We start from the raw sequence: 27,147 nt of genomic DNA on the forward strand, positions 1-27,147 counted from the left end.
CTCTTTGTATGCACGCTATTATTATAACAACAGTTGCTGCCATATCACATACTTTCCATTAACTTAATTTCCTTTTTTCACTGTGTAAAAGGAGATGAATGAAAGCAGAATACACATACACACCACACTCGGGACTTTTCCAGTCTGAAACCTTTTTGACACCTTTTCCCCTTACAAGCCTTTCTGGAACATAAAAGTAGGAACTACCATGCTGTTTTTCTCCATAAAAGCATTCAGGGATTGATTCAACTAAATCTGGCGGCATGCACTGAGTCACAACAAATAGACACTCTACAGTGGGAAATGAATCACCCATATTACTAGTAAGTCAAAGAATTAATGTTCATGGGCTCAGTCCTGAGATCTAAGTAGGTGGGTTGAGAGCAAATATGCATAGCAACATATGAAAAGATTCTGAGTAACAGTGGAAAATAGCAGTACCTTTTACTACAGTGTTTTTTAATATACAATTAGTAGTAGTAGTAGTAGTATTTATTACGCATTAGGAGTGATAATCATGGAGCAGAACCCCAGTGTGCTGGGTGCTCTATAGAAACAGATCAAAAATACAGACCTTGCCCCAATGAGATTACAATCAAAGAATAAGACAAGACACCCCAGATGGATACAGAAGGACAGGGGAGCGCAAGGAAAGAATGAAACAGTATTGGTCAGCATGATGGGCAATGGTCTCAGCACACCAGCGGACTAACCATTGTCACGTAAATTACAGTACATTCTAACTGATCTTACTAATATCGGTTTCCATCATTCTTTTCAATTCATTTTTTTTCTGTGCTACTTACTAATATTTTCATACTTACTGCTCAGGTGGAGGGTATCAATAAAATCGATGTTTGCACACAGAATGTGTTTCAACTGAATACTGAAGTCACTCCACCATGCTTACAACAGTAACATGCTTTTTTATTTTTATTTCTGAGATTGCAAACTATTCCACCTGGCTTCCTAGCAAGAATGTGTTTTCCTTTCAAGGTCAACCCCTTTGGGTCTAGTCTTACACATACAGTGACTCTGAAAGCTGAGATCGCAATACACATAGGGTTTGGATATAAAGGAAAGTTACCAAAAGTGCCATTTGGTAGAAGTCATTGTTCCTATCTACATCAGCATTGTTTACACTTAAAAGAGTGTGTGTGTGTGTCACCAAAAAAAGCCACTCACCTCCATTTACATTACATTGCACTTCACCATGGCACAGGTCGAAGATTTGATCACGAATTGAGCCACAAAGGTGATAGGATATATTACAGAGATTACAGACTAGGATTGTCGGAGATGATAACTGCCAAATGCTGCCAATGGCAGTCTGAAATGGAAGTACAGGGTTTACCGATCATGTTCTTTACCCCTTTAGAAGGAGCCTATCATGCAGCCTTGCATCAGCATTTACATCTCTGTCTCTCTCTCTATATATTAATGCTCACAAACATTAATAAATTTATCCTCTTTAAAGTACTCTAAAGGTATGGAAGTATTATTATCCCTATTTTTATAGACGGGAAACTAAAACACAGAAGAGTTAAAAGACTTGCCCAAGGCCACACAAGGGGTGTGTGGCAGAACTAGAAACTGAACTGAATCCAGATCTCCATCCATCGTCTTAACATGCACAATCACCTTAGTATCTGACTGCCTTTTGAAACAGAAAGGACTGGAAACAGGTTAAGTTGATATTCTGACTCTTTCCTCTCCAAAACTCTTCTTCTCACAAAAAATTCTCAACCTGAAAGCAATTGCAAATGAAAAAATATACAGACCCACCACTGAAAGAACTGAAAGAAAGTCTAAATGGATGATCTCAGAGAACTTCCAAGGCGTATATCACTGGGGAAAGCACCAAAAGCAGAGCTCCACGTAGGATGGTTGCCTGCACAGAAGGGTATTTTTGCAGGTGGAGATTATTTGTGAGCTCCCTTCTTAAGTTACTTGAAACTTCGTCAGAACTTTAACTGTTATTTCCACTTCAACAGATGGCTACCATTCCAGGAACATTTATTGTGCATATAAAATCATACAATTAAAGCACTTTGCAAGGAGGAAGTCATCCGTCATGTCAGAAAAATGGGGCAGGAAGAAAATATGTTTTATTATAAATATACCATACTGTACTTTCTCCAAATATTTGAACATTCCTCTTTCAACTCCATGCATAGAAAATGTTGTTTACATAGGACAACCAAACTCAGAGAAAGTTCTTCCCTCTGCACAATAATGCATGTGTCCTCTACGGTTTCCTATTTATATTAACCTATGCTGGAGGTCAAACAAACAAACGTGCTTCTAAAATAAGCAATGGTCACCAGCTATTTCAGAGTAACTAACTGTGTTGGAAAACCATGGTTTCCTTGTCAATTTAATGCATTCTGCAGCTCTTGCATGGTACTTACATCTTGCCTCTGAAATAACGTAGAGATTCAGAAGAATTCCTACAGGTTCTGAAACAATCCTAGAGTTGTATACTGTTCTGTTGCTGTACACACAGTACAATAGATGTATACAGCCCTTATTCCATTCTTGTGATACTGGCGCCTGGAGCCCATAGGGCTAGCTTGCCTTTATTATATTCACTGCCTTGCCTTCATTATATTTAGCTGTTTTCATTATATTCAGCTGTACCACAAGAAATCTACGGTATCCTGTATCCTGTAAGATATTAGATGAAGCATAAGTTATCATGTGTGGTTAAATAGGCCATAACCCGTGGCATAGATCAACTGTTACCTTTAGATTTTAAGAACTAGGGAGAGCTTGCTCAATAGTAGGAGGTGGAATGTGCCACTAAGTGCCACCACAAGGAACATAGGAGTAATAACCCAACATCTGCTTAAGCAAGGGTTGATGGGTATGATCACGAGCTGACATAGTAGTACAGGGATTGGCAACCTTTGGCACGCAGCCTGGCAGGGAAAGCTACTGGCAGGCTGGGACGGTTGTTTACCTGCAGTGTCCACAGGTTCGGCCAATCGCAGCTCCCTCTGGCCGTGGTTCACCACTCCAGGCCAATAGGGACTGTGGGGAGCGGCGCGGGCTGAGGGATGTGCTGGCCGCTGCTTCCCGCAGCTCCCATTGGCCTGGAGTGGCAAACTGCAGCCAGTGGGAGCTGCAATTGGCCGAACCTGCAGACACTGCAATTAAACAAACCATCCCGGCCCGCCAGCGGCTTTCCCTGCCGGGCTGCGTGCCAAAGGTTGCCAATCCCTGTGGTAGTACGTGTATCAATATACTAACCTATAGAAGAATGATTAGTAGGATGAGAAAATACAAATAATTAAAAGTGGGAAACCCATTACTGAATATGCATTAGATATAGTGGTGTCAGTGCAACATATCATATAAGTCGCATCCCAGCATGATAGGGTAGGAGAGAGAGGTGGCCCTTGGCAGGGACCAGAATGATGGCCACTCATGATGAGGAGGAAGGTGATGATGATGAGGAAGATAACGGCTAACATTTCAGGTCATCCTGCAAGACATGGTCTGAGTATATGGCTGTGCAGAGGTACATTCTATAGTCTCTCTATCTACCTTATTGAGTTAGAGTGTTTGTGACTTTGCTAAAAGTATTAATACAATATTTGGAAATATAGAAGAGTTCCTACAGTGTGAGTGTTGCAACTGTGCATATTAGGGTTCCCAACTATATAGTAATTTTATAAAACTGGGTTTGATCTTGGGACAAGAACCTGTCACCCCTCAAAGGGATAACTGGGAATTCTTAAGTAATCAATATAATTATATAATCAATATTATATTATTACATTGGGCTACAAGATGTTCCAGAGGACTGGGAAAAAACTAATGTATTTTGTGCCAGTATTTTTAAAAGGTAAATGGGATGACCCACGTATATATAGGCTGGTTAGAGTGACAACGATTCTGGGCAAAATCATGGAAAGACTTATACAGGATGCAATCAGTAAAGAGTTAAAGGGTGGCAGTGTAATTAATGCCAATCAATATGGTTTTATGGAAAACAAATCTGGTCAGATAAACTCAATATAGTTTTTTTATGAAACTGCAAGTTTTGTTGACAACAGTAACTCTGCTAACATAATATACTTCTGTAAGTCATTTGACTGAGTATAGCATGAAATTCTGATTCAAAATTAGCACTATACAAAATCAACATAGCACACGTTAAATTGATTAAAACTGGCTGACTGATAGATGTCAAAAAGTAATTGTAAATGGGGAGTCATCATCAATTGGGGCATTTCTAGTGGTATCCCACAGGGATCTGTTCTTGGTCCTATGTAACGCAATATCGTTATCAATGATCTAGAAGAAAATTAAATAACTGTTGGCAAAGTTTGCAGATGACACAAAAATTGGAGAAGTGGTAAATAATGATGACATGTCAGTTCTATTGAGCAATATGGATTGCACGGTATGCTGGGCTCACTTGAATAATGTGTCTTAATGCAGATAACTACAATTTGTAACACTAGTACAATAAATAACTACAATTATCACTGGATATGGACAAGGAGCTAACATGAAGAAGGTGCAGTTCAGTTACAGATTCTACTCTTAATTAAGAATTCCAAATTAAAACTTCCATACTGGAAGTACCTCGCATCCCAACACCACATATAGTAAGTAAGCTGAAATGCTCACACTGCTACTTTTAGCAAGCTGATTGAGCCCTGCTAGCACAAGCCTGTCTACCTAGGCTGGGAAGCTTGCTTCCAGCTGCAGTGCAGACATACCCTAAGACGCTCAAACGATGGCGGTAGCAGCCAGTAGAAGAGCTAAGGGAGGTAGACTGATTTACATTAAATAAAGGCACATTCAAGACACTGTCCATTGTACACGTGGCAATGACAACCCTAAATAATGCAGGACCCACATAAAAATTGGGTTCCCAGCATTTAACAGTCACATGAGTCCTCTCGGTTGTGGGTGGTTTAAGAGCTCTCTCTTTTGCTTGTCTAATAAAAAGTAGCCACTTCTTCAGTTTTTGACCTTCATTTGTTTTTAAGTATGTGGAAAGTGTCTGGCCTGACATTTCCTGTGAGAAAACTTAGGAGTTTCAACAATCCCAGACAATCTAACTTAATAATTTCTAGCCAAATGAATTTTCTTCCTGAAAAGTAATGTCAAACCTGTAATAGGAACATGAAGAGAGCTTACACTGAACACCAGAGAAGCTCTCTTATCTCCATTTGTTATGATCAAAACCAAACAAAGATGATAGCTGATTGGTGAGAACAGGTACTGTAGAGATAGCCTTTACCTCCTGTTAAAGTAATCAGAAGGGGTATAAAGCTTTGGGAGAACATACTCTTTGAGCTACTGCCATACACGCAATTGTTCTTGTGGGACAGTGATTTCTTGCGCTAATTCTTCTTCCTAATGTGTTACACCAGATGTTCCCAAGCAGACAGACTGAAAAGGAAACATGTAAAGCTCTAAGTGCATAAATTAATGTGTACCACCTTCCTGCTTTACATACAGTATGCTCTAGAGATACTGTATGTTTCCAGTGCTCTGATTAAGCAAGTTGTCTTGTTGACCAACTGCATTTCAGGCCATGCGGCTGTCCTCTTCCAGTTTGATGTGCTTTCCAAAAATAAAATATAATGAAGAAGCAATTCACCATTTCCAGTAATTGCACACAGCCTCTTCCTATTAATTTTTGGGAAAATATTGAAAGGGCAGATGGCAACATGCACAGATGTTGTGTTGACATATCTGGTGCCATGAATCCACTGGCACCAAGCAAAAGGCCACAATAGAACACGAATCTTTCTTTTAGTTTTTCTTACCCATCCAGACTTTGCGTTATGAAAGGTGCTATGCAATTTGAGATAGCTGAAGGTTTCCTCCCCTCATTTATTTACCCTTTTTATATGGGATATTTAAATCCATAACGCCTAAATTGACCTGATCTTGTTTGACAGCAGTTCACTGCACTGCCAGTTAAGAGAGTCAAGCAGAGACCTATTCCCAGGCTCAAGGCTGAGGTGATGTGTTTAGTCTCTGCGGGAAGGTGCTGACTGCCCTATTCTTACAGTGCTTCCTGTCTGCAGAGTCACACAGCAGTATTGACGTCAGCTGCGGATCAAGCCACACGCTTACTCTCCTGGCAAAGGGTACAGCATGGGCAACACACACAAGCTGGGTTGGGAATTCAGAGAGGATGGAAAGGAAGCATGTACAGGTAACTATGTTAAGTGCATTGCTTTAATGTTGAACGCCGAACCCAGACTAAACTGACCTTTTCTACAAACGCTACCATTGTAAAGCTCATCCTCTCCTGCCTATTATGGGAACAATTAAATACATTTTTGAAACATCAAACAAACCTACCACACACGGGTGTGGACCTAGGGCCTGATCCAATGCTCAGTGAAGCCAATTGGATTTCCGTGGGATCTGGATTAGACCCCACAACACAGTCATCCAAATCAGGCCACACCCTCTCAGAGCACAGTTTGAGCCCCATCAGTCATTGCTCAGCAGTTTGTAGGATAATGGCACTAATGCTTGCCTAATTAGCAGGTTTAGTTATTTTAGATAAAACAGTCCGAGCTGATAAATTAAGTTACATATTTAACAAGAGAGCATCACAGCCCACTGGATAAACAGCACATTTAAAAATATTTGAGGGGTAGCCATGTTAGTCTGGATCTGTAAAAGCAGCCAAGAGTCTTGTGGCACCTTATAGACTGACACAAGACTCTTTGCTGCTTTTAAAAATATTTATTATACTTAGAAAAACTACTTATCCACAGGGTTAGCTGACAGAAAGGATTGGAGCCAATCATAACTCTTGGGTAAATGATATGCATTATATAACCTTCCTGGAAAGCTTTTTATTGTTTTTAACAAGGAAATTAAATTTAAAAAATGTACCATTAAATCCGGAATATTGATCAATGAAATTTAGGAAATCAAAAGATAAAGATGAAACCTTATCCTTTACTGAAGCCAGTATGATTTCCCACCCCCCACCCTTAAAGACAACATATGTTAAAGAAGGAGCAGCCATTTTAACTCTGAGGGCCTGATTCACCTGGCTTTTATACCAGTTGTACTCTGATGCATCTCCGCTGATGTCCATGAAGCTACAAGCATTAAATGGAGTTAACAAAGTGATGAATCAAGCTCTGAATCTACTAGGATTTGTCAATATCACAAATCTTTGTAAAATCACGACTTTCTCAATCCTGGAATATTTTTTGTCTCTTCCTTGCTGTTACTAGTTACATATAATTCCAAGAAACATCCTCATGCGGCAACCCAAGTTCTAATGTCCCCCTTCACAAAAGGCTCCTCTTGAAGCACAAATTGGAAAATATATGGGCAGAAAAGTTGGGTGGAAAAGTTATTTTAAATAGATAATAAACAGTAGAACCCAGCTGCAGGTCTTTGTGACATTTAACTTGTTTTTATAAATATCATTAGTAGATGTCAGCTTAACAATAACATCATGGATGCAAAACTAAAATAGGAAAACTCCACAAGAGTTCAGTAATGTTAGGAATAAAGCAGAGTCCAACACCTTCCTCCTTGCCCTGCTCACCCTTACGCTGCCTCAGAAGTAATTAATGATGTCTTAATAACATCACATCAGCACTGATTTTTCCATCCCCTGGGCCAAATCCTGCAGTCCTCCACCAGACAAAATTCTCACTGGCGTTAATGGGAGTTTTGCCTGGTGAAGGATGACAGGGTCTGGCTCTATGCTGAAAGTGGATGTCTGCAGATGTTTGTTTTATTCTATCTGGAGGAACTTCTTTGGCTCAGATGCTTCACTTTACTGTTCTGATAAAAGTTTATGAAGACTAAAAACCAAGTTAAAATACTGATAAGCACTTTTCTTTTCCAGTCAGCTATTACATTTTTTTCCCAGGCTGCTGAAAAGTCATTTCAGTGTGATATGTCAAGTATTGTCTGCAAGCCATCCACATTTGTTACTCCAAGTGGAATAGCTCTGTTCTGGATTTGACAATTCTCTCTCCTACTTAACAAAAATGAGCTGTGAAAAATAAGAAGACATTTATCTGAAAAACCAAGAAGGATTTTCTTTTTGATATTACTGTCACTCAGATTAGGGAGAGCATTACAAAGATTTTGGGTAAATGGCTTGATTCTGATTTCACCTACACCAGTGGAAATTAGGAGTAACCTTCCTGAAGATAACGGAGTTACACCATTGTAAACCTGGGAGAAGAGTGGATCAGGCCCAGAGTATATCATATGAACACATTTTAGAACAAGAATTTCTTATCTCATTGAAGTTCTGAAATAAAGTGCTTTGTGTATTAGTTATTATTTTCCTTTTAGACAAGGAGAGAATGCAGTTAAAATTCAAGCGCAATATTGACTGTATCCAGATGTACACTTCCACTTAAATCAATATTTACGATGTTAGATCAACACAATTATTTTGACACCAGATTTAAACTGGGAGGAATCCCCAGAAATGGAAGGATTCCCTCTTTTCCCAAGAGCAAAAAGGCTTGGCCATTTCCAGCAAAGCTGAAAATAAATGGAAGGAAGTTGGCAACGTCAAGATTCTTAATGAGTTAGTCTAGTGGAGTGTACAGTACACCTTCATTGGAATGCTCTCCATTGGAGCCCAGCCCTTAATTGCCCACTCAAACCAAGGATACAACTGTTCCACCTCCAACATAACAGACTTCCTCCAGGTTCATTTCTCATTTAGCACAAGGGAAAACTGTGTGTGTGTGTGTGTGTGTGGTCAGTTAGTCCTTCAGAAATGAATATCCGTCTTCTGTGCTTATATTTTAATGTATGCCAGCACAGATGGCTTGTGGGTGGGAAGCCTGCAACGGTTTACCAGGAGAAAAAAATAATCCTGAGCTCTAAGGCAGTTCTAAAGCTAATTAAGCATAGAGAATTGACAAGCGTAGGTTTGAGTCCTCCTATAGGCAATTAAGCTGTTTTACTCTAGTTTTAAAACTCAGTCATTTAAAGCAAGAACGCTGATTATTTAAAGGGCCAAGTCACTGTTTTTGTTAATATATATATATATTTTTGCTGGTTTCAGAAAACTGGAGAAATAGTAAGAAATAACATTTGTATTTTAAAATTGGTCATCTTGATTTTTCTACTGAGTTTCTTGGGGGGCAAGAGGTATTTGCTTCTAGTGGTCTTCTATCTAGAGCTGGTCAACAATTTTTGGACAATTTTTTTTAAAGCTGATTTGTTGCTATTGAAATGGTTTGCGAAACGGGGTCAGAGTCAACAAATCTCCCGACTCAAAAAAATTTTGAGAAAAAATGTTTCACATTTGTCAAAATATTTAATTGCAACATTTTCAAAATGAAAAATTCTAGTTTCCCAATCCAAAGTTTCAAAATGTAAGCTAATTTCACTAAAAAAGGGTAAAAAAAACCTAACAAAATTGAAACAAAACATTTCAGAATTATAGAAATGAAACGTTTTGATTGACCTGAAATGAAAAAAAAAAAAAAAAAAAAAAGCTTTTCCGGTTCATGAATAATTTAGAGATTTTGACATTTTGTCTAGATTAAAGATGGGAAAATATTTCAAACTCTGAATATATGTTTGTGGGACAGCAAAGCCCTTTCCTACCCAGCTCTACTTCTATTCCCCAAAATGTGTCTTCAGGTTGTTGGGGTTTTTACTATCCTTTTTACTGAAATGTATATGTAGGGAAAATCCTCTCGTAGCCAAGAATTTTTCATCATCTCTAAGTAAGAACTGTCAGTAGCATAATACAAATGTCCACTTTCATTAACCTCAGTTAAAGTAAGAGTGAGAAAGTGAGTGATGATTCAGAAGACAAAACAAAGTGATTCAGACTCACAGCTGACAGTCACATGTAGAAATGCCATATTGCAAAGACTAGAGAAAGCGCCTGTACTCACCAGGACATAGGAATGCAGAACTACTGCACCACAACAGATTCCTCTAAGCCAGTATCCTACATCTAGCACTGGCTCATAAAGAGTGGTTCAGAGGAAGACACTCAGGAAAAGATTATGTTTACATCACTGTCCAGAACTGAAACTAATAAGACATGAGCTTGCAATGCAATGTAGTGGCAAGAGACACCAATGTTATTTTTCAACACATACTAAGAAGTATAACATCAACAGAAAGATTTTTAATCTCCATGTGGCACTGGTGAGACATGCCTAGGATACTGTACCATTATGGGAGCCCTGAGTACTACAAAGAAATAGGAAGGAAATTAAAGAAGAGCAGCAAAAGACAAAAATTCAGAGGTTGGAGGGACAGAATTATGAGCAAATATTAAAATCATTATATATAAATTTTAGTCAAATGATGACTAATGGAATAAGATAACTGTCTACAGGTACTTAAAAGGGGTAAACAAAAAGCAGAGAGAGGAATGACCAGGGTGGTAAAAGCAGCTACAACTACAAATAATGGGATAGAATTAAGCAAAAGAAAATTTAGGCTGAATATAAGGAGGGAAATCCTAAAACTAAGATCTATTAGACTTTGGAATAGATCCGCAAGGGAAATGGTGGGGGAGTTCTGTGGCTTGAGCCATTTAAAGACTGAACTGGACAAAACCCTGGAAAATGTGCTGTAGCAAATATATATATAGTACTGAATAATATACTGTAGAGCAAAGTGACCTAAAAAGGTCTTTTCCATCTCTAATTTCAATGATTCTATGAAATATGACTAATGTTCCAATGAAGGCATTAGTATCTATGGCAATTCACTACATTTGGCCTGCTTGTGTTTGGATGCACAGCACAGCTCGGAAAGAATTCATGACCGAATAATGAGTCTTTGCCGTGATATTTTTGGAACAATTAAAAGTTCCCATCTGGGGAATTTTGGTTAAAAGGCTATGCATTGCCATATAGGAAAAGAAATTCTGGCAGTGGACTCATTTGGCACTTACTCCAAAGCTAGTGGAGATGGAGCACATCACAGAGATGCTAAGGTTTTGGTTGGAAGAAGATGGCTGATGCCAAGCCACATGCTCATAAAACAGCCCCTATTCTTCAAATTACCTAGCTACATTGGCAGAGTCTTGAAAGGAAATCACTAGCTCACATTCCATTTCTAGCCAAGACTGCAGGCAGTAAAGAGGACATTATAGAAGGCGTAATTAGAGGTACAGAAGAGGTAGGGATGACTAGTGTTCACAATGGAAGTATGAGTAAAAACTCAATTAAGTGCCTCATTCCTGATCCTGTATTATAAATCCCTTCCTTTGGGCAATGGGATCTTCTGAGATATTATAGGAACACAGGAGCAGAAGGGACCGACTGAGTCACCGACTTCAGTCCTCTGTTATCACAGGCAACCCATATCCTTTTGTTTAATTATGGAAGAAGGAAACTATTCTAGTGTAAAACAGTTCTGTCTCTTTTTGTGGTACTGTCTGCCCTTCCCTTTTTAGCTTCTACAGTACAGGCAAGATATTCTTGAACTGATCTCTTTGTTTGGTCTCCTGGTTCTCCATGTAATTCCATAGGTATAGTCATGCTTCCTTTGCTGTTGAGATTTTAGCATCTAGTGTGTTTTCCTGGGGAATTAATTTTTTTTCCGCGCCATATGCCATGGCAGGCAGAACACAGATGTCAAAACTCCCAGAATGTGATACCCTTTGATGGGCCAGATCGTCTCACCCAGCTAGGGGTAGACATAGGTCCTGAAAACATCAGAACTGTTACAGTTACACAGAGGGCCTACCCTCAGAGATTGCACGTCACTAACAATGTTTTCAAGTACCATAAATTCAAATGAAAGGATAATGAGGATAGAAAGGGATAGCTGAAGAATAATGAGCATTACTGGTGATGAACATAGAAAGGGTAAGAAAAAAAAAGCTTGATTTTGAGATTTTACATTGACTGGCATTGGAAGTTTGAAAAATCATTTTTGACTTGTTAAATTGAGCAATGTTGATATGAAGTCATGTGAAGGTGTCATATTTACAGCCTTTTTCACAGTGTAAAAGAGTATATACTGTGTGTGTGTGTGTGTGTGTATAATCTCACAAGGACTATAAAATATACCTATTACTTAGATATAGACCCTCACAAGAACTATGCCAATGCCAGACTCCATCCTGTGTCGCCCATTCCCAGCTTCTGGCAAATAGAGGCAAGGGACACATATCTTATATGGTTTAATACATAGCTAGAAGAGGATGAGTTAGGGAATTAGATTTGTTGTCAATTATTTATTACTCAGGATTCATGCAGATTTGCTGCCACCTACCTATGATTTCTCCTCTTTTGTAGGGTTATATTAAAAAGTGAAGGACAGAATTTCAAAGTAAAGGCATTCATTTTGTGCATGAAATTACCACGAGTGAATGCACAAATTGTATAAAGCACTTGAAAGCATGTAACTATTTTTGGATCAAATCTGTAGTGGCGTGGAAGAGACCATATGACCCTGACAAGATCTAACTCTTGAGGAACACAGAGAAAATAACACCTTTGTTCTTCTCATTTGCACTCCTTAATTTTGTGTAGAAGCACTAAGACACCACAGTGATAGGCACTATTTAAGTTAGATATTTTTTCCATTTCTAACTTCTGTGACTAAAGGGATGTTTTAAAAGTTATTACATGGCAGTAGACATAATATATCTACAAGGGGATGCATGATAAGTCAGAAGTGTATTGAAAAATAGAGAGGTCTCCATTAAGAAATCAACATTTTACCACAATTACCCCTGATAGTGTAGTAAATGTAGTTAAATGTTGACTTTTTAATGGTGGATGTTTGGAATCTTTGTCAGACCTAGAAAATGGAGAACATCTGTTAAGGTAAATAAATCAGATATTAATCCAGAGATCCCTAATGGTGTCCTTTAAATAAACCGATAAATGCCACAAGCTACATCCATATTTTTTGTTTTGAATTGATTTTCGTAAATTCAGTCAGCTATTTTATGAAAAACTACTTAATAAGAAATAATAGCAACTAAGTTTGCTTTTTAAAGTATATTTGGAGAATAATTGTATTACTACAGCTGATCATTTCTGGAAAGATTCCATTCATAGTCAGTTCATCATTCCTCTTATATGTAAATCCAAAATGGCTGAGCATTTCATTTTGGTTGTAAGAGAAATCCAAATGTCTTCTCAGTTTGTCTACCTGGCTAAAATGTGCCTATAAAAATAAGATTATAATCCTGCAGTTCTTATTCAGGACAACTCCCAACAAAGCTAATGCAATGTTGGCCTCAATACAGACCGTTAAATATAGATGACTAGTTTTGAGTTTATATTTTTAATACTGTAAAATATATATATATATATATTAGTCTAACTAATAGACTAGAGCACTAGAGAGAGATTTAGGATACGTGTTTTCATTCCCAGTATCAAAATAGCCACAGAGCCAAACAGCAGTTCTTATTCAGACAACCTCCCAACAAAGCTAATGCAATGTTGGCCTCAATACAGACCGTTAAATATAGATGACTAGTTTTGAGTTTATATTTTTAATACTGTAAAATATATATATATATATATTAGTCTAAACTAGTCAATAGAGCACTAGACTGAGATTTAGGATACGTGGGTTCTATTCCCAGCAGTCGCGAATTTAGCCACAGAGCCAACAGGGCCTGTGCCCAGGGGCCCTGGCCAATTTGGAGGCCTCTGGAAAAATGGGCACCGCCGTGCCCCAATCTGTTCTGCCCGCTTGGCACTCCTACCAGGGAGCAGGGGAAGTCCCCATGACCTAACCGGCAGGAGTGCTGGGCAGTTGGGGTAGGGCAAGCCCCCGTGCCCCGACCCTGCTCCCTGGCAGCAGCGCCGGGTGGGCAGGGGAAGCCCCTGTGCCCTGACCAAGCTCCCCAGCAGGAGTGCCGGAAGGGGAGGTGGGGTAGGGCAAACTCTCCTGCCCTTACCTCATTTCCCCAGCAGGTGCACCAGGCAGGGATGGGGGGGGGACTGCATGTGAAAGGGGCGGGGAGGGCCACCATTTGCTCTGGCCCCGGGCCCCACAAACCCCTAATCCACCTCTGATTCCCAGCTCTGCCATGGGCCTGCTTGGTGACCTTGGGAAAGTCACATCACCTCTCTGTGCATCAGTTTCTCCATCTAAAAGGGGAAAATGATATTGATCTCCTTTGTAATTGCTTTGAAATCTCCTGTTAAAAAGTGTAAGAGATCAGTATTATCATGGTCATTATTAAACTGAAGTTAACAGATACCCTCCTGTGCCCCCCAATTCTTGCCTTGTTAAAGCTAATCAATGATATAATGACTCACAGCACCGTGTTTGTCTTTCCCTTTTACTTAAGTGTGGGAGCCCAAATATTGACGAATCCATATTTCTCCAGTAGATTTTTATAAACAGTTATTTTTCTCTGCTCTGTCAGCCACTGTTATTCATTGATATTCAGATAGTCCTTTGATGCAGTGCTGTGGTTTTGCCTTCTTTTTTTTGCCAAGTGCACATATAGACAAAAGGTGCCTGGGGTGGTGAATAACAATAAGAACCTTTGAAAATGGCAAGCCAGAAAAAGGAAAAGAAAACAGGAATGAAAAATACGACTGGAATGTCTTTACTTTGCTAAAGGAAAAAAAGAGAAAGATTACAAAACCCTGCGGGTGAACCAGCAGACCTGAACTAAATTTCAAATATTAATCGAGAAGGGTCAAATTCTGTCATCATTAACACTGAAGTCAATGGAACTATGGGAGTTACAGAGAGTGGACTTTGGCTCCAAATAAATAGTGACTGTTCTACTTTCTCAGACAGATCCTGCAAAGTTATTAGTACTTATTATTTGTACTATTCTAGCAGCTGGGAGCCCTACTTCTGCACCAGGACCCAGTCATGCTAGGCACTGTAGAAACACAGAATAAAAAAACAATCCCTACCTAAGAGAGTCTACAACGGAAGTGCTAAACTCTCTGCCCAAATGCGGCAAAGCACTTAAGCATGTGGTTAATTTTAAGCACAGGAGCAGTCCCCCTGACTTCAAAGACAATACTCAGGTGCTCAAAGTACTGAAGTACTTTGTGGTTTCGCCAGAGTTCTCAGCACCCGTGCAAGAGCCTGTGAGCCGTATGTCAGCAAGTTCTTAAAGATACTAATACCAATGCAATGATTAAACAGACTGTTTATGAAACAGCTCCCTCTACTGTTCTTTCTGAAACCTGCTCATTCCATCAGAGGATCAAAGCTGCTGTGACTCACAAGGACATACATACATTCTTCAGGATTGTGCCTGGGGTGTCGGTTCCTTTCAGCACAGCTACTGCTTTTCATCTCTGTCCCACAGGTGCTGATTTAGCATGGTAGATGCCACAAGGCCCAGCAGCAGCTGCATGGAGGTATTACAACTGCTTTGTTGTTTGAACAAAACCTCCTACTCGGTTTTAGCCAGCCCTTTGCTACAGTGCAGGGCAGTGATAATCTGCTATACTCCTATTATTTCATCAATATTGGGAACATACTCACTCTTATCACCCTGTATTCCCTAAAGCAATTATTTCTGCTAGTGTAGAACACTTATTTATTCTTACTCGTGACATAAAGGCTTTTTTATTTTTTTTTGACCCTCTACTGTAAATCTCTTGAGATGCTGGGACCTTGAAGACGGTGTTCTGACAGATTGTTCAGCAATCCACATCATTCAGATGAAGTCTGCTAACATGAACAAATAACTGTGTCATGCAGGTGAAGGAAGAGGAAAGGGGAGGAAAGGCAGCAGCCTCTGCAAATGTTTTTTGGCTCCTAGGAAGAGGAAAGTGCCATGCATGTCTCCGTGCAGCTTCAATGAGTCCCTTGCTCACTGCTTCCTCCAGTCCATGGAAAAGAAAGGTGGAGGGACCTAACATACTAACATGGATGTCAACAGTGTCCTGTGCTCATTAGGTCGCAGAATTTAAGTATAGAAACCCAATAAACAAAAGAAAGAATTTAAGTTTGCAGTTTGGAATAGCTATAAGCTCATCCTCAGTGTTTTGTTTTTAAATCAATCTAATCTTATAATAACCAGTAGTATTACATTCAGTCCAAGATTTTCAAACCAGGTGCCTAATGCTACTCTTCTGTACTGAGATACAGCATGGCCAGAGGGCAGCAGGAGAGGGTTAGCAGGGAGCCTTATTCCCTGCAAGGGGAGGAAGGTTTGCTATAGATTAACTAGAACACCTGAAGCCAATTAGAGCACCTGAAGCCAATTAGAGCACCTGAAGCCAATTAGAGCACCTGCAGTCACATGATATAAACCCCCTGCTTCAGTCAGACAGTGGCGGGGGTTGGAGCAGGAAGGTTTGGTTGGAGCAGATTGTGGTTTGAAGGAGTAGAAGCAGAGAATAGTCTTGAAGAGAGACAAAAGGAAAGTTTGGAGGAGTGCTGTGGTGGGCTGAGAAGTCCAAAAAACCCTAGGTAAGGGGCACCTGGCTTGTGTAGAAGGAAAGCAAGAAGCCCCTCCAGAAGCTGAAAGGCAGGAGAGGGAAGTAGCCCAGGGGAAGGAACCACCAGTTCAAGTGGTTCATCACTAACCTCAGGGCCCCTGGGTTGGGACCTGGAGAAGAGGGCGGGCCTAGGTCCCTCCCTCTCCACTCCACTCCTCAAGGACACTAGTGGGGTAATTAAAAATACCAGTTCAGAGGCAAGCAATGGTGCCCTGGACCTTCCCCAAAAAAGAGAAAGCGCGAGACCCAGCATAACAGTACTTGCAATTTGCCACAATACCCACAATAAGACACCAACCCAAGTCTCCTAATTTTAAGAGGTGTTGACCACACTCAATTTCTATTGACTGAAACACCTTTGCAATTCAGGCCACTTATTTATGCAACTAATTATAGACTGCTATAAGCAACGGGCCAATGAAGCCGATTAGAAATTAGAAACTTTTAGCCAAGTACCGACAACCAGGGCCGGCGCTTCCATTTAGGTGACCCTAGGGCGCCAGGATTTGGGAGGGCCCTTGGCGGCAATTCGGCGGCAGGTGGTCATTCTGCGCTCCTTCACTCGCTCCAGGACCCGCCGCAGAATTGCTGCCAACGACTGGGAGCGCAGAGGGACCCCCGCCTAAGGCGCCAAAAACCCTGGCGCCGCACCTGCCGACAACTTCATTCTAACTTCAGGCCAGATAACTCTTAAATACCACCTGTCCTAGCATCACTTGAAAGGGAAGAAAACAACACTGTCTCCAGCATTTTCCTCTTCTGCTGTTCAGATATAGAGCATCCTATGTTCACAAATCAGCCTGCTTAAACCCAATGCAGTATAGCTCTGCATTATTTCAAGGCCTAATCAAGACCACAGCCCCATTCAGACAACGTGCATTTATTTCACATTAGCGCCCTGAAGCATGGATCAGCATCGGGTTCCAAATGTGCTAGGAGCTGTACAAAGCTCCTATATATAAAATACCTCAGATCCCGCACTGAAGAGTTTACAATCCATGTGAAGATAGTGACATATAAGGGTGGAAGGAGAGGGAAAGCCATCAATATGTTTTAGGGAAGCTCTCTCTCCCTCTTAGAGACTTGAGGATCACCTTCTATATTCCCTCATTTTACATGAGCACCCAGAAGCCATATTCTCATATTTCTCAGATGCAACAGAGCTCAGTTCATAAAAACACAAGAACAGCCATACTGAGTCAGATCAATGGTCCATCTAGCCCAGTATCCTGTCTTCTGATGGTGGCCAGTGCCAAATGCTTCAAAGGGAATGAACAGAACAGGGCAATTATCAAGTGACCCGTCCCCTGTTGTCCAGTCCAGCATCGGGCAAACAGAGGCTAACAGCCATTGATGGAGCTGTCCTCCATGAACTTATCTCATTTTTTTTAACCCAGTTACTTATGGTCTTCACAACATACCATGGCAATGAGTTCCACAGGTTGACTGAGCATTATGTGAAGAAATACTTCCTTTTGTTTGTTTTAAACCTGCTGCCTATTAATTTTATTGAGTGAGCCCTGGTTCTTAGGTTATGTGAAGAGATAAATTATACTTCCTTATTCACCTTCTTCACACAATCCGAAGCTCATCAGTGCTAGTTCTTAATGCATAAGAGGGCTCTTTGTTGAGCACCTCCTTTTGTGCCTCTGAGCTAAATGCAAATCATATCTAGGCTTCCTGCACAAATCAATATTAGTTACTTCCTGAACTCTTCAGTACAGTAGTTTTACAGATATTCTTGTAAGATACCCAACAATCTTACCTGCGACCTGATAACCGATTCTCATTGTTTTTGGGAGATCTTTCTCTCTTTTCTCTTCCAGCTTCTGAATCTCTGTGAAGAACACTTAATTTGAGGGTTTTTTCACTGGTGTCTATATCAAAGCTTGCCATTGATTTCCTTTCTTCAACTTTGGTCCTTTCTCTTTCTAAGAGTTTGGCAAGTGGATCAGCTGTGTCTTTGGGTGTATGTCTTAGCTTCTCACTGACGGAAGTTGTGTATGAGTTTGATGAAATCTTTGATGAAAATTCCGTATCTACTTTCAGACCACTGACATTATGTGATGAAAGGTAACTCATGGACTCTGTGGAAATTCCTTTAATCTCTTGAAAATCACTAGTTAGCACCTCTGAAGAATTTTTCTGATGATCTTCCTCTTTGAATTGCATTGTGCTATTTATGCCAGAGGATCGTTTCAGAAGCCTCCTTTTTACTGAATCCTAGGATAAGTTGTCAATAAAGAACATACCAGATTAAATGTTCAGCCTTTTTAAACAAACACACAAGAAAGCAAAAGGCCATATTAGTCTAACTACTGGCATATGCAGTTTATTCTGTTATTAGGGATGGAGTTTGGATAATAATAGTAAGAACTGACTTGCATCTTCACCCAAAATTTGGACAGTATCAAGCCAGATATATATGGTAAGTCACTTGGGGTGGGCCCATGAATAGGGCTCCTTGGTGCTACAACATAAAAATAAATAAATAAACACATAAATATATTATTAATAATAATAATGATAAGGATCAACTTTTTTGGTCTCTTAATTGTTGTGCATTTTCAGGCACTCCTTCTTTTCATCCAGGATCAGAAATTAACTAGCTCACGAAACCTCGTTGTTGAGGTTTAACCCAGTTCAGATGAAATCAGGAAGTACAGGAAAGTATCCAGTCCTATTTCCAGACCAAAGTGGTTTAGACAAGTTCAGATACACACACAAACTTTTATGTGCATCTCAGAAACTATTTAAAACTGGTCATGAAAGATTTTACCATTGCTAATGATCATGGGTCCAACTTTGCACTCTTTACTGAGGCAAAACTCCCGTTGACATTAAAAAAACAGAATAGGGAGAAAAACCAAAACCATGAATCCTGGTGTTGGTTTTCCAGAATAGTCACTGAAAGAGTACAGTACAAAACACATGAGAATGTTAGTTGAAGTTTAATTGCTGGAACCCAGAACAGTTATTGACTTAGGGTGAGGTTTCTAAAGAAATTCTTTGGGATTTGAGTGCCTAACTCTCTTAGGTACCTTTGAAAATTCCAGTCTTAAAGAAATAAAAGGTAATGAGAATGGAAAATAAACAATAACTATACATAGTCTAATCAAAGATCAGAGAGTTGCATAGGTTAGTTATTACACAATGTGATGATTGCTGATTGTTCTAAATCATCTAAAAGATTTTCTTAAATTACTAACTACAATTTCTTCCTTAAATTACTGCTCTACTACAAACTCTAAATATAGCAATTTAATATACAAAAACAATCTGTATGTTATATTCAGATGTCTTTACTAGCAAATATTATGTAGAAATCTATAACTCTAACCCTCTATTTAATCTCTCTAGAAGTACAGGAAAGCACCTCTTGTGAACTTGCAGTGGGTCCAGCCATCATTCCTCTGACAATGAGACCAGACCTGGACCTTTGCTTCTCTCTCATTGTGGTCTTCATCTCCTCAGAAGTTTCTGTTATTTTCAAATCATCTCTGCTATTTTTTGACTTTTTATCTCCTTCAGAGGATGAGCCACTATTGGGTACTACCACAGTCTTGGATTTCTCACTTTTATGTTGATGTCTGTCTTTATATAGTGGAACATCAATGTCATATCTATCAGGGAAGAAACGTATTTAAAATGAAATTATACACAAATACTATCAATAAAAAATTACAATAATAACGTGGTTGAGTTACTTGTGAATTATCTAGCAATTATATATGACTATGATAGCTCATCACTTAAAATGTCTACATACAGCTCTTCACTTTTTAATCCTGCATTTTTTCTGGAATGAATTATAAATTAAATAAATCATTATTTTAATCTTGTGATCTCTTAATGTGCTACATACCATCTCCTAATGGAGAAAGTATGTATAAAATCCTAAATAGCTTTTAAACCATTAGCTGTCTTCAATGAGAATTAATTTATTATCATTTCTTATTTGTAATTAGGGCTGTCAATTAATCAAAGTTAATTTTCGCAATTAATTAAAAAAATTAATCGTGATTTAAAAAATTAATCATGATTAATCACAGTTTTAATCACACTGTTAAACAGTAGAATGCCAATTGAAATGTATTAAATATTTTGGATGTTTTTCTACATTTTTAAATATATTGATTTCAATTACAACACAGAATACAAAGTGTACAGTGCTCAGTTTTTATTATTATTTTTTATTACAAATATTGCACTTTTAAAATGATAAACAAAAGAAATAGTATTTTTCAATTCATCTCATACAAGTACTGTAGCGCAATCTCTTTATCGTGAAAGTGCAACTTACAAATGTAGGTATTTTTTGTTACATAACTGCACTCAAAAACAAAACAATGTAAAACTTTAGAGCCTACAAGTCCACTCAGTCCTACTTCTTGTTCAGATAATCGCTAAGACAAGCTTGCCAAAAGTCTCTCATTTGGAATGAGAATCACTGATTTTGGATTAAAGTTAAGGGTGTTTTTAAAATATTTCATTCTTATGATTTACGTTTTGTAATGTGTTTCTGTGAGGCTTAGATTTTTGTGTCTTGCTAATGTTACATTGCCAAAAGTTCTCTGACTCCTTATTTAAATATAGGATGTGCAAGAATACCATATGGCTCCCATCCTGCAATGACTTATGCTGGTGCTTATCTTTATGTATGAGTTGCCACATGGAAGTCAATGGGGATTGAACTAAAATTGTAAAGTCACATAAATCTTTGCAGGATTAGGCCCTAGTCTAGTATCTGGCCGATGGGTGAAATTCTGGCAAAACTCCTTTTGACTTCACTGGGGCCAGGATTTCACCCTCTGACTTTAGCCAGTTTTAGATGATACACAGGAAGGTACAAAACCCCATAAAGCATCTATAGCAGGGGTTCTCAAACTTCATTGCTCTGCGACCCCCTTCTGACAACAAAAATTACTACATAACCCCAGGAGCAGGGACCAAAGCCTGAGCCTGCCTGAGCCCCACTGCTCCAGGTCAGGGGCCAAAGCCCAAGGGCTTCAGCCCTGGGCAGGGGGCCTGTAACCTGAGCCCTGCCACCCTGGGCCAAAGCCGAAGCCTGAGTCCTACGACCCAAGGCTTGAAGCCCTTGGGCTTCAGCTTTAACCCCAGACCCCAGCAAGTCTAACAGTAGCCCTGGCAACCCCATTAAAACACGGTTGTGACCCACTTTGGGGTCCTGACCCACAGTTTGAGAACCTCTGATCTATTATATTAGTATATATAGTATCTATAATATACTACAAGGGTAGGCAACCTATGGCACGCGTGCCGAAGGTGGCACACGAGCTGATTTTCAGTGGCACTCACACTGCCAGGGTCCTGGCCACCAGTCCAGGGGAGCTCTGCATTTTAATTTAATTTTAAATGAAGCTTCTTAAACATTTTAAAAACCTTATTTATTTTACATACAACAATAGTTTAGTTATATATTATAGACTTATAGGAAGAGGCCTTCTAAAATGTTAAAATGTATTACCGGCACACGAAACCTTAAATTAGAGTGAATAAATGAAGACTTGGCACACCACTTCTGAAAGGTTGCCAACCCCTGATATAGTATATAGTAACTGGTATATCATGGGGGGATTGTACTTCCTGACTATAGGTGGTGAGCAATTTAAGCCCTGATGCATGAGTATTAGTACCAATATAATTTGTATCCCAGCTAATGTAACTGCAGAGGCTAAAACATTAAGTGATTAACATGTTCATTTAAATATCTTACCTTTTAACCTTTTTTTTCTAATTAACTATTTTCATCACTAGGATCCTTCAGCAGCAAGTTCCATGAAGTTAAAAAATGTTGTGTTATAAAATATTCCTTTTAATTAAATAGTTAAACAGCTGCTTTTTAGAAGCAACCAAAATATTGTACAAGAGGGAAGGGCACAGTATACAGAAAGGATACATGGAAGTTCTAGAGGTTCCGGGGACTCAATGCCATGCAACTCTCGGCTGGCAAAGGGCACAGTGGGCCAGATTTAAAAGGTATTTAGGCACCTAATAATGCAGATAAGTACCTAGTGGGATTTTCAAAAGTGCCAAGGCACCTAAGCCCCATGGGCACTTATGTGCTTTTGAAAATCCCATTAGGCATCTATCTGCAACTTTAGGTGCCTAAATACCTCTAAAAATCTGGCCCAGTGTGTAAATGCTGGGGCTGTTTTTAGAGCAGGGGTAGGCAACCTATGGCACGTGTGCCGAAGGCGGCACATGAGCTGATTTTCAGTGGCACTCACACTGCCCAGGTCCTGGCCACTGCTCTGGGGGGCTCTGCATTTTAATTTAATTTTAAATGAAGCTTCTTAAACATTTTGAAACCTTATTTACTTTACATACAACAATAGTTTAGTTATATATTATAGACTTATAGAAAGAGACCTTTTAAAAAGGTTAAAATGTATTACTGGCACACGAAACCATAAATTAGAGTGCATAAATGAAGACTCGGCCCAGCACTTCTGAAAGGTTGCCGACCCCTGTTTTAGAGTTTGTCAAGCCTCTCTAAAGGATGTGAAGAGGTAAACTTATTGGTAAGAGATGGTTATTAGATCATGGCTCAAAGAACCAGCTCTTGGCACAGAAAATCTAATTCTCATTCTGTGCTGTTTCACTTTTTTTTTTTAAATGATCAGGAAGGCTGAAATGAAGACTCATCTCAGGCACTGGCTTTTTACACTCTAGTTGCCCCATTTCTCCTCTGGCTGCTGGGGGCTGACTTGGTTACAGGGATCACTGGAGGTAGCATACTCCAGCCACACTCCTTCCCGCCCTGACATTCTGGAAGGACTTAGCATTGCCAGATGCACAGTTCCGCATGCCATTCCTCATTACGGCAGCTTTGCAGCCCCTTTGTGTTGCCAGAGCATGGGCCAAAACGTGTCCCACTGTCCCCCACTGACAGAGATCTGCAGCCCCCAGGGTATTAAAGATGGGAAGGAGAAATCCCCACCTTTCCTCACATCCCTTCCAAGGCCACTCAAAGGTAGGAATGAGATCAACATACAAATGGGCAGAATCTCAGCGGGTGTAAATCGGCACAGCTCCATTCCAGTCAATAGAGCCACACTGATGTATGCCAGCTGAGAACAAACCCACAACGTATGCCTCCATTGCACAGCCAGTCAGTTTACTTTCTTCCATCCCCACATGCATCCACGCTCAGCATCACCAACCCCAAGTATACAAGAATCATGAATCAGGCGATCCAAAAAACCCACAAGCCTGGCAGAAAAAAAAAATCATTTTTTTAAGTGAATACATTTTGTGTTATTTTATCTTTGCTTTCTGGTTTCTGAGCTTTCAGAATACACTGGGATCATGTCATGTGCACCCACAGTGGCTAGAAGTGTACTTTTTTTAAAAAGAAAATTAAGCATCTCAGGTAATCACTTGATTCCTGGAGCTGGGGCTTTAAAAAAAAGCACCTCCTACTGTGAGAGTTGGCAGCTCACCTTACTCAAGCCACCTTTGGAGCAACAGAGAAGGGAGGCGACACCAGGCATGTCAGTGGGGTCACCTCCCCTGGCTGCACCCTGAAACCCCAACATGGGGAGAGGAAAGCTGAACGTGTGTGTGTCTCTTTAAAAGGAGCTGGGCACTCCCCCCTGCCCTCCCCCTCCGGCCTCCGCCAGGGAACCACTGCGCAAGCCCGGAGACTAGAGCCGCCTGGCTTTGGAGGGTGAGGATCATAGAGTCCCACCGAGGCACAAGAAAGAGAGTAAACCTTCGCGATCGCGTCGGGAGCGGAGAGCTCGCTGGTCAATCATTCCCGCCTCCTGCGCGCGGGAGGCGGGGGGAGGGAAAGAACGGCCGCACGCTTCATTGCGCATGCGCGACGGAGGTGTATAAGTAGAGCGGAGGGCGCGAGCCCGGGGAGGGGTCTGGAGCGGGTTGTCGCTGTGGCGCGGGGATGTAGGCGCTGTGGGGGGGGACGAGGTGATTCATTGTGGCCTGACTCTTACATGCTGAGGGGGACCCTCCCCCCTACGGGGGCTGATACTAGGGACCGGGGCTGCCCGGGAGGGGCCGCTTGTTCAAGAGAAATGTCCCCAGGGGGGCAGCTCCCCAGTGCGGGGGTGGGGAGAGATCGTTTAGTCTAGTTTCAAATCCTCTCACTGGGGGGAGGGAGAGTTGGTGGACGTTTATAAAAGCGTTTGGTTTCCAAATCTCTTGCACTGCTGCAAACCTCCACGTCTGTAGGGCTTGTCCTTCATGTGGGGTTAGGCTTTCTGGCTACTGGAAAGACAAGCTGTTTTTTTTTTTTTTTAAACACACTTAAAAATCCACTTTGTTCAGCCTGCCTGCTCATTGACCCTGCTAAAGGAACAAAGACTAAAGTGCTGGCAGCTACAGATTACTTGAAAGCAATTGCCTGAGGCTCTGGGACTTCAATTGATCTAGCCCTGGGGTAGGGAACCTATGGCACGGGTGCTGAAGGCAGCCCATGAGCTGATTTTCAGTGGTACTGACAGTGCCTGGGTCCTGGCCCCCAGTCCAGCGGACTCTGCATTTTAATTTTATTTTAAATGAAGCTTCTTAAACATTTTAAAAGCCTTATTTACTTTATATGCACCAATAGTTTAGTTATAAATTATAAGCTTGTAGAAAGAGACCTAAAAACGTTAAAATGTATTACTGGCACACACAACCTTAGCGTGAATAAATGAAGACTCGGCACACCACTTCTGAACGGTTGCCAACCCCTGATCTAGCCAATAGAAGAACCTGCTTCTAAAAGTATTCAGGTGAAGCATAGTATCTAGCATAAACTAAACATAAACATCTTAACAAGGGGACATTAATATTCAAAATAAGTCATAGAAAGGATTTGTACAAGTTCCATCCTGCAGGATATACGCTTGGGTAGAAAGGGGTTCAAAATACTTGAGGTTAAGTTTGTAGGGATGAAAAGAATACAATCATGCCTTTTTTATTATTCTGATCCTATGTATTTTATTTCTAGTTACATATAAGAGAATTTTTTGCCTAGATATTTATCACTACTTAAAGCAGTAATGGGCAACCTGTGGCCCATCAGGGTAATCTCATTGTGGCTGGGAGCTTCTGGGGGACATGTCTGCAGACAGTCAACATCAGCAAAATGTCTTGTGGCCCACAATCAGATTACCTTGATAGGCTGGCCCCAGTTTGCTCACTGCTGACTTAAAGGCATGCATTCATATCTGAACTTTCTCAAACATCTATAATAGCTCAGGGCCCCTTGTACAGCAGAATGAAGATGTAGGATAGAGAGATTGTCAAACACCAAATATGATAGCAGAGGGTACCCTAAAACAAATCTCAAGGAGCACATAATTAAAAGGATTGTTTCAATTTAGAATATATTTACCTATATTCATCATAGTGCCCTTTTAATAGTGTGCCAAGCTAAAGGCAACTTGGAAAAGATGACAAAACTGAATCCTCTTCATACTTGTAATTCTCAATGTAGGGATTAGACTGCATACACACTTATGTAAAGTAAAATGGGACTATACCTGTAAACCTCAGTTTTACTTGCATCAGACACTGTTGTTCTGCCATGCATGTCTTCATCTAAGTAATCATTAACTGATGATGTTTCTATACACCTAGGCTGTGAGCTCTTAGCTTGTAGAACTGAAGCTGCAGGACTTGCGATACATCTGGTAGTCCCAAAATGTTCAAGAAAATAGTTGGTGATAACTTCAAGAATTGTTTTCAGTGGATTCTCCTTTGCCTAGGGAGGAGGAGGAGGAGGGAATACGTTGCTTTACAACTAGTGAAAGTCTCCAGTTAACTTTAGTTAAAAAAGAAGATTAAGAAACATTTTAGTTTTACAGTGCAGCAGTTTAAACTGACTCGTGGTCTTTTAGGCTGCACTGAGGGGTTTTGCAGATATAAAGTCATGTTAGTTCATAAATGGTATGATTCAGGAAAATATTAAGGAATGTTGAGTACTCAGAGATCTAGTTTATTTTACACCTTAAAGATTCTTAAGAGTCAGAAGCTTAAAACAGAATAGGCAGACAGTGAAACAAAACATTCTTTCTCCAGTCCTTCTTTCTTGGCTTCATATTTTAAAATATTTCTTAATACAATATCCAAACAAATGACTAAAGTGGTATGTTTATTCCAGGAAGAAACTACTGCTTGGGAAACTGACCATAATGGATTGAATGAACTAGAGTATTATACATACAATAATAACTCAACTCAAACTTCTGATTTCTGTTCCGTTTTTCTTGCAAAAAAATCTGAAGTTCTGCAGCTAGCATTAGCTATCCAATTAGATATAAGTAAATACAATCATGCATGTTGAACTATATTTCTCAAATGTTGGTTTAAAAAAAAGTCAGAAATATTGGGTGTCAACCACTTCTGTGTAAATGTAACAAGGAAAAGATATTAAACAAAACATAAGTCCTTCAAAACCAGTAAAAAAAACTACACTGTTTAACCGTACAAAGCTGAGCATGAAAAGCAATGATGATTCTTGTCTGACCAGTTTTTTAAGATTGCTTTTAACACGTAATAACATACAACTTTTGGTCACTTAAGTACAAAACTGAAAATTCCCTTACCTTATTTTGTTTGTACAAAGATTGTAGATGCAAAACATTTCGCAGTTCATTTCTATTGTTGATGCTAAGTGCAGTACGTGGAAATTCTCTGTCCATAATGGCACTTGTCTTTTTTAAACCCTCAAGGGAAGAAATGTCAATTTTAGCAATACTGCAGGAAACATAGT

The 27,147-nt window shown here is 40.0% G+C and overlaps 1 protein-coding gene across 13 annotated transcripts in view; it reads right to left on the bottom strand.

Annotated features, from left to right (window-relative positions):
• MINDY4 (MINDY lysine 48 deubiquitinase 4) overlaps positions 1 to 27,147 on the bottom strand; it is an 87,136-nt gene that overhangs the window by 51,176 nt on the left and 8,813 nt on the right. For 12 of the 13 annotated variants that reach the window (XR_005593781.1, XM_039523197.1, XM_039523207.1 and 9 more), the window contains 4 exons: positions 26,981 to 27,100; positions 25,916 to 26,136; positions 19,780 to 20,026; positions 18,169 to 18,626 (listed from right to left, as the gene is read on the bottom strand). Coding sequence is in view for 12 of the 13 variants with exons in the window: in XM_039523197.1 (XP_039379131.1) it covers positions 18,169 to 18,626; positions 19,780 to 20,026; positions 25,916 to 26,136; positions 26,981 to 27,100 (1,046 nt within the window). In the remaining variant the exon portion in view is untranslated. The remainder of the gene's footprint in view (positions 1 to 18,168; positions 18,627 to 19,779; positions 20,027 to 25,915; positions 26,137 to 26,980; positions 27,101 to 27,147) is intronic. The other variant, XM_039523204.1, reaches the window with a different exon arrangement.

This window comes from Mauremys reevesii, linkage group 2 (assembly GCF_016161935.1).
Source record: "Mauremys reevesii isolate NIE-2019 linkage group 2, ASM1616193v1, whole genome shotgun sequence".
In the NCBI taxonomy this organism is placed as follows: domain Eukaryota; kingdom Metazoa; phylum Chordata; order Testudines; family Geoemydidae; genus Mauremys; species Mauremys reevesii.